The 8,642-nt window shown below is 40.8% G+C and overlaps 1 protein-coding gene across 1 annotated transcript; it reads left to right on the top strand.

Moving 5' to 3' along the window:
* The first annotated feature begins 4,553 nt into the window (after window positions 1–4,553).
* LOC134231870 (uncharacterized) lies at window positions 4,554–7,781 on the top strand. The gene is made up of 2 exons (XM_062713837.1): window positions 4,554–5,370; window positions 5,533–7,781. The coding sequence occupies exons 1-2, from the start codon at window positions 4,554–4,556 to the stop codon at window positions 7,779–7,781; spliced, it is 3,066 nt and encodes a 1,021-aa protein (XP_062569821.1).
* Window positions 7,782–8,642: the final 861 nt, after the last annotated feature.

The following is an 8,642-nucleotide window of genomic DNA, read 5'->3' as shown; positions in this document are numbered from 1 at the left end:
TACACAACCGAAAATTTTGTATTCTATACAGTGTGGTTCATAATAATGTTTCTAAGGTTTAAACTTTTGATAATGTTTTTTTTATTGCCCCCAAGCTATCGAAAATGAGAAGGAACATTAAATCTCATTCGTCTGTCAGTCTGCCTCTCACAAAATCTTTAACCTTGGTGGGGCTTAACAGAGAGGGCTTTCATATTTCACATGTACATTCAATTTACCTGTGACAAGACCTTTCCAAATTTAATCTGATTTTTGACCCTGTGACCTTGACATACTTTTCAAAAATGTTATAATTCCTTATAGCTATTGATTGAAAATAGATAGGCCTAGGGTTTTCATATTTGACGTGTATTAAACGTGACAAGATATTTCAGAACATGCTATGATTTTTGACATAGACTTGATGTTTAATTTAACCTAATTTTAAAAACAATCAATTTTAATGATTACTTTTGAATGAGATGTAACAGGGCGTTCATATTATAAACAATATGCAACAAATAATGGGACCCCAACTACTGCATCTACTAAGATACCGAAAGCGGGAAATCACAATCATGGGTATTTGCTTGTATGGTAACAAGAGGCCCATGGGCATTATAGGTCACCTGAGCATCATGCAACAACTTTCAAATGATTGAATTTGGTTCATGTTTTAAGCTAGATGCTATGGCATTCACAATTTTGAAAGAGGCACCAATGCTAATTATAATTATACGAGGGTTGTTAGAAAAGTTCGAGGACACATTGAATTACGGAAAATCTATTGTGTACTGTGAAGTATGACCTATGTCTGAATAAATTCCTACATTTTGTGTATTGGTATGTAAAAAATCGGGTCCACATAATAAAATCTTGAAATTTTGCAACTATTTTTACTATGGGGTCATGGGATTCACAGCAACCACTTGACGTAAGCGACGTGACAACATTTCAACCCGTTAAGGTTTGTCGCAGTTCTATAAATCTTTCATTTCTTTAGATTTCTCTTATCTTTTTTTCTAAAAATGAATATTTTTATCAAAACGTTAATTTTCTAATATAATATCTTTTGTATTGATAAGGATTTTATTGAGATCTTAAAAAATAAAAAAAGTATATGCAATTAATCGATCAATTATGGAAACGTAACGTACATGCGATAAAGGGGTATTGAAGTAGCAATGAAGTTAATAATTTAAATGTTATTACCATTCTTATGAAGCTACAACAATTTCAAAACTTGTTCTTTGTATGTGTAGGAAATTCCCGGCAGCATCAAAAACATTTTAATCTCTTTTTGGACATTTTCCTGTCTGCACACATAATTTTCCGTAGTGCAGTGCTCCATGGGGCTCAATGACGTTCCGATTTTTGGATGTGTTTTTACGCGTTGATCATTTATAAACGGCTATAAAACAGTCTTATACCCTCCAATTTAGTTTAAAATTTCTCCCATGACGTTTCCTGCATGCTTTAGCGACAGGTAAAATATCATGATCTCTTTGCGCTACAATTGTGGACTTTTTAATTTTAATAAAGATTCCTTCTGATGTAAACTTGTCAAAATCCCATGCTCCGTGAAGCAAGTTTTATCAAAATAAAAAAGCTGTATATTTTTCAATAATCATCGGAGAGCAACAAATTCTTGTATATTAATTGGAAAAAAGGTTAAGATTTTATCGGGAAAGTTTGACTGGTTGATGGAAATAGCGCGCTTAAAGAACTTGTCCGATTTTTAAACCCCTGTACACTTAGCAGTTGTTTAGTTTGTTTACTATAATGGATAAGCAGGGTAGGAGAACAAAAAATATGTCACTAATTAATATTCAGCAATAATCAGGAGTGCTCCTATGCCACACATTTGGTCTACACATTGCACAATTTTTGAGAAGGCACACTTGCTTATCAAAAATGTTTGATTAATACCAAGGAGCAGATTTCAAACAATTCATTTTCATTATATACGTAGAGCCCCCCCCCCCCCCCCAGGGCCTTGAAATTCACAATTCTGGAAGAAGAGCCCATCCCATCATAACTATGTAAATAGTTCATTCTGCTTATTACCCAGGAGTAGAGAAAAAGATTTTCATGTATAAAATGTATTTTCACCATATAATCATTATAGAGCCGCATCCTAACACCAGAACCCCTGACCCTGGGGCCATGAATTTCACTATTTTGGTAGAGGCACTCTTGCTCATCATAACTATGAACTTAATTAGTTTATTTAATACTCAGGAACAGAGAAGAAGATTTTCAAAGAATTAATGCATTTTCACTACATAATCAATAGAGCCCCGCCCTAACACCATAATCCCTGACCCTGGGGCCATGAATTTCACAATTTTGGTAGAGGACTCAATGCTGATTACAATCATACCAACAGTTTGACTGCTTGATGTCCGGGAGTAAAGAAGAAGATTTTTAAAGATTGCACTAATTTTAGTGGTTTTTGCCCCACCCCCAGGCCCCAGGGGGGCAGGGAACACGATTCACAATTTTTGTGATAGATGCTATATGCCAAATTTGGTTGAAATTGGTTAAGTGGTTTCAGAGAAGAAGCTGAAAATGTTTAAATGTTAACACACGACGCACGACGGACGACGACGGACAAAAACAGATAACAATAGGAGTAGTATAACAGGCCTAGATGGCGAGGTCAACTGAGTGCACTTTTTGGGCGGGGGGGGGATAGGGAGGTCAGAGTGCACTTTTGGGGCTGGGGGATGGGTTCAAGGGAGTGCACTTTTGGCCCTGGGGGGATAGGGGGGTCAAGAGAGTGCAGATTTAGGGGTCTGGGGGGATAGGGGGTTCAACTCAGTACAGCCCTAACCCTAACCCTAGGGGGCTAGGGGGTCAGTATATAGCTCTAAATACGGTGTTTACACTATCACTATCTCTGTGGCTTCTTTCTCTACTGGTCTATTCACACTTCTTTCTCTAACTGCTGTTACTAAATCATTTTGGCAGCGATTCAAGAATGTGATTATCTCACGATTTCATTCACAGTCTAATCTCTGTCAGCACTTCAGTTCTGAACTGGATTTTCTAAAACAATAACAAATCAAAGACTGTCACACTTTTTTCAGATTCAAAATACATAAAGATTTTTCCTCTTATGGGTTCTGGCTGGATCTCTTTCAGCACTTCTTTTATTCCCTTCCTGATACTGGCAATCTCTGTCAGCACTTCTTTCTCTAACTGGTCTATCTCCCTTTCTAAATCACTAATCTCTGTCAGCACTTCTTTCTCTAACTGGTCTATCTCCCTTCCTAGATCACGAATCTCTTTCAGCACTTCTTTCTTTTTATTTAGGATAAGGCACATCAAACTTCTTTCATCTAGGTCTAAAAGATCCTGTGTTTCTGCTACGGTCTCCTTTGTATTTTCCTCTGTCATATTTTTTGTCTGCTCCATTTTACCTGTGTCGAATTCCAAGTGCTCACGCAGAATGATCGTCAATGTTCAGCGCTGGATTATATAGCATGGGTTTGTTTAGGATCGTGTGCAAAAATACGATAGACTTACGTTTTGATCGTACTGTGTACGTCTAGTCAGCGAGCTTACCTATGCAATGTGACGTCATCCACTGTATAAATACAGGTTTTCTCCGACTTTCGGCTCATTTTACAGTCAGAGCCAGCTCCCTCCGGGGGCATGGATTCTACTAGAGAAAAACAGTTACATGCTCAACGATTATTAAAATGGAAAAGAAGGGAGAGAGAATTAGATCGAATTCTTTATGAGAAAAGAGAACCAGAATTAAAACTCCGGGAAAAAAATGCCAAAATATTACAGAGAAGAGCTCTACAAGAACAACATCGACAACGACAACTACGGGAGAAAGAATTAGATCAAATTCTTCATGAAAATAAAGATCGAGAATTAGAGCTTAGGAAAAGAAATGCCAGACTATTACAGAGAAGAGCTCAACTAGAAAAACAACGACAACAGCAACAAAGGACTAGGACGCATGAGAGACCAAAATCACTTATCCATTCACCACCCAAACCCAAGGTCATTTCCAAGTATTATCAGATGAGGCTGCATAGAGAAATGCGCTCTACAAAATTTAAAGCGCATGAAAATAAATATATCGTCCATTTCAAAGAATTTCCAGAAGAGGAAAACACAGGATTCGTTCGGCGATTATTCAGAGACATGTTACAAACAGTCAAATCTAAAATGCAGTGTTATCCTAACGATTACCTCCGCCTGAACCTACGCCACAATTCTTTGGATTCAGCTATTTGGTACGAGTTTACGCAATGTAAACATTTAAACGAAGACCTCATTTTAGACAAGATTGGAGCCGTGCAACAATCCAAAAAGGAGTTCAAACTGGGTGACGGCTCCCTGGAATTCGATCTGTTTCACGTCAAGTATCCGGAAGGAAGTGGTGGAGACAGAACCAAACATCTACAAGTGAATAAGGAAACTTTTAAGAATAATAAAAGAGCCATCGTTCGGATCGACAATCCCTGAGATAAATTTTGTTTGGCTAGAGCCATCGTCGTCTACCGATTACACAGTCAAAAACCGGAACATCCAGACCCCGAATGGGAAAAACGATGGAAACGCATGAGTCCTTAGACCAGAAACGAGAAGCAATAGCCCTCATGGAACAGGCCGAGTGTGATATCAATCAGTCTTGTGGATCTGCAGAGTGGACGAAGCTACAACAGGTGTTAGCTCCTCAGTATCGACTGAAAATATTTCAGTTCAAGTCCACTTCCACTAAACTCTGTTTAGAACCTATCTACAAAGGCTTTGGAAATGGAACTTATTTGAACATTTTGTTAGACGACCATCATTACGATGCCATCCTATCGATGCCGGGAGTAACGGGGAACCAATATTACTGTGATCATTGCGATGTGGGGTACAGGAATGTCACAGACCATCGGACCAAGTGCCCTCATCGCTGTCCCTTTTGTTTACGACACCCTAAATGTCCCGAAGACGGGAGCAATATTCAATGCCAGGAATGCCATGGAATTTTTAAGAACAGGACCTGCTATGAAAATCATTTAAGACCCCATAGTAAGAAAACCACCACTACTGTCTGCAGTTTAATGGACGATGCAAGAAGTGTCGTCCATTGGATACCTAAGATTTTATTCCCTCATCACAAGTGCGGAGGACAGAAACAGTGTAAGATCTGTAAGAAAATCGTTGATGCCGATCATCAGTGCTACGTTCAACAGAAGCCCGAGAAGAAGAAGAAGGGGAAAAACACCTTACAGTTTTACATCTATTTCGATTTCGAATGCACTCAGGAAACCGGCATTCACATCCCTAATCTGTGTGTGGCACACCGCGTCTGTCAACATTGCGGTCACTTACCCATAGACCAGCCCTGTCCTCATTGTCAACACATGGGACCTCGTCAGCACCTATTTAAAGGACCAGACACCTTAAAGAAGTTCATGGACTGGTTATTACAACCCACTACAGGTACTAAGAATTCCACTTTAGTACACGACGAGGCCATCATCATCGCCCATAACTTCAAAGGATACGACGGACAAATCATTTTGAATTACCTAGTGCATTCTGCCCCCCTAAAACCTAACGTCATCATGAACGGCAGTAAGATCTTGTACATGGAAATATGCGGACTGAAATTCATCGACTCTTATAATTTCTTACCGTTTGCTTTGGCCAAGATGCCCTCGGCTTTCGGATTCACCGAACTCAAGAAAGGCTATTTCCTCCACTTTTTTAATACGGAACAGAACCAGAATTACGTGGGACCTTATCCACCGGCAGCTTTCTACAATCCCGACGAAATGTCTATCAGTGGACGACAGGCCTTTTTCCAATGGTACGAACAACAGACCGGAAAAGTGTTTGATTTCCAGAAAGAGTTTGTAGAGTATTGTATCTCCGACGTCGACATTTTACGACGATTCTGTGCACAGTTTAGAGCCACCCTCAAGACTTTGGTCAACGTGGACCCTTTCCAGGAATCCATCACTTTTGCCAGTGCTGCTAATTTAGCCTACCGTCGACAATTCTTGCCTGAAGAAACCATTGCCATCATTCCTAACCTTGGGTATCAACCAGCACGACAATATTCGGCCAAAGCCTGTCGGTGGCTCACCTGGATGAGTCAACAGACCGGATGTCACATACAACATGCCAGAAACGGGGGCGAAGTCCAGATCGGAAATTATACCGTCGACGGATACCAAGAAGCGACTCGCACCGTCTACGAATTTTACGGGTGCTATTGGCACGGATGCCCCACCTGCTATCCCAGTTTACAGACCGAAACTCATCCTCACCGGACCCAATTTACTTACCAACAATTACACGAGGAAACCATCAGAAGGACTTTGGCCTTGGAGGACATGGGGTACACCGTCCGTAGCATCTGGGAGCACGATTTCGATCAGCAAGTGCAAAGAGATGTGAGTTTACAGCATTTTGTACGAGACCTGGACATTCCGGATCCTTTGAACCCTCGAAAAGCCCTGTACGGAGGCCGGACTAATGCCACCCTATTATATTGTGAGGAAGGGGACATTAGATACGTGGACGTTTGTTCCCTATACCCTTACGTGTTGAAACACAGACCTTTTCCTGTAGGGCATCCCGAGATCATCACAGACGAGTTCCAGGACGTGAGAAGTTATTTCGGCCTCATTCACTGTCGGGTCTTACCTCCCCGAGACCTCTATCACCCCGTATTACCTTATCGGACGGGAGGCAAGTTATTATTTCCCTTATGTCGCACGTGTGCCGAACGACAGGACTCTACTTCTCAAGATCGATGTCAACACACCGACCAGGAACGCAGTCTCACGGGTACTTGGGTGACAACCGAATTACATAAAGCCCTAGACATGGGATATACCTTAGATCGAATCTACGAAGTGTGGCATTTTAAAGAAAGCAGACAGGATTTATTCAGATCCTACATCGATACCTTCCTCAAGATCAAACAGGAAGCGTCCGGATTTCCCCCCGACTGTAAGACCTCAGAACAAGAACAAGATTACATTCGACAAGTCTTATACAAAGAAGGATTCATGATGGACATTCTCAGTTTCGAGAAGAATCCAGTGAGAAGAACCATTGCTAAACTCTTTTTAAATTGTCTGTGGGGAAAATTTGATCAACGCTTGTTATTACCCAAAACCAGATACTTGGATGAAGAAGAGGAATTACAGCAACTTTTACAAGATTCGACTCTCGACATCAAGGGCATGCAACTCTTAGACAATAAAGAGGACCCCAATGAGGACAAGATGCTAGTGAATTATCAAGACAAACAGGAATTCGTCGAAGAATGTCCCTTTGGAAACGTGGTCCTGGCTTGTTTTACCACCGCGCATGCCCGCTTACACCCCTACGAGACTTTACAACCTTTAGGAGATCGGGTCCTTTATTTCGATACGGACAGTATCATTTATCAACATCGGGAAGGAGCCTTTAATCCTACCTTGGGCAACAGTTTAGGAGAATGGACCGACGAATTAGACGGGGATCACATTATCAAATTCATGTCGGCAGGCCCTAAAAATTATGGTTACCGGACGACCAAAGGAACCGAGACCCTTAAAGTCAAAGGAATCACTCTCAACTATCGAACCTCCCAGATCGTGTCCCTAGAGACTTTAGAAAAAATGCTCAAAGGAGAAATAGAGGAAGTTACAGTACTTTATCCCCACAAAATCCAGAGGACTCGTGATCATGAGGTCTTGACCAAACCTTTAGAGAAAAAGTATAGAATTGTGTATGATAAGAGACAATTGTTACCCTCTTATAATACTTTACCTTATGGTTATTAATATGTTCAATGTTGACATTGAATTAAAAAAAAATTGAATTGTTGTTTTGTGTGTTGTTTTTCTTCTCTATAAAAGGTATTCTTATTCAAAATCAAAGGTCATTTCTAATCATGGGGAGTCGCGAGCCAGACCAACCCATGCGTTATCCCCAGTATGCTCAGCTATCAAAGAGAGAAGCTACTTTTGAGCAGGGATGGCCAGAACTTCTCTCAGGAAAAATACCAGACATAGCTCGAGCTGGGTTTTACTACAGGGGAGTAAAAGATAACGCTACCTGTTTTCATTGTGGAATGACTTTAGAGAATTGGGATCTTGAGGACAATCCTTATGCAGAACATGCTTATTGGAACCCGAATTGTCCTTACATCAATCAGTAAAAAGGACGAAGCTGGGTGATGGGTATATTTGTCAGGTTCTTAGAGAAGCAGGGATATAGACCTTTAATTGACATCAAAACTCTACTGAACCCAGAACCAGACGTCCAGGCTCGAGGAAAATGTCACATTTGTTTAGACGAGGAATTACAAATCGCTTTTCTACCTTGTGGACACGTATGCTGCTGTGCTTTGTGTGCTCCTTCCTTTCATTTTTGCCCCATCTGCCGAGCCGAGATTCAACAGTCCAAACGCATATTTCTGTGTTAACTATCAATAGGACCCTGAACCCAACTTTTCTTTCATTGATAAACATGTATTCCGAGGAGACACCCTCCCCTCTTTTCAATTGAAACAAGAGTTTACCATGGTTGTTGCACGGCCCTCGAAATCGTGCAAAACAGAATTCGTCAAGACATCAGTGAACAATGTACACTGGATCACTCCCATGCCCGAAAAAAATCGTCTGGTGTTATCGGGAATGGCA

This window comes from Saccostrea cucullata, unplaced genomic scaffold (assembly GCF_032062105.1).
Source record: "Saccostrea cucullata isolate Sc308-1 unplaced genomic scaffold, CSIRO_AGI_Scuc_v1 ctg4803, whole genome shotgun sequence".
NCBI lineage: Eukaryota > Metazoa > Mollusca > Bivalvia > Ostreida > Ostreidae > Saccostrea > Saccostrea cuccullata.
The sequence above is the reverse complement of the archived record's forward strand: the minus strand, read 5'-3'. Positions and strand labels throughout refer to the sequence as shown.

Coding starts and splice junctions, on each gene's coding strand:
- LOC134231870 (XM_062713837.1), top strand. CDS start 4,554: ATGGAAACGCATGAGTCCTTAGACCAGAAACGAGAAGCAATAGCCCTC. Junction 5,371..5,532: donor TTGTCAACACATGGGACCTC/GTCAGCACCTAT, acceptor TGAATTACCTAG/TGCATTCTGCCCCCCTAAAA.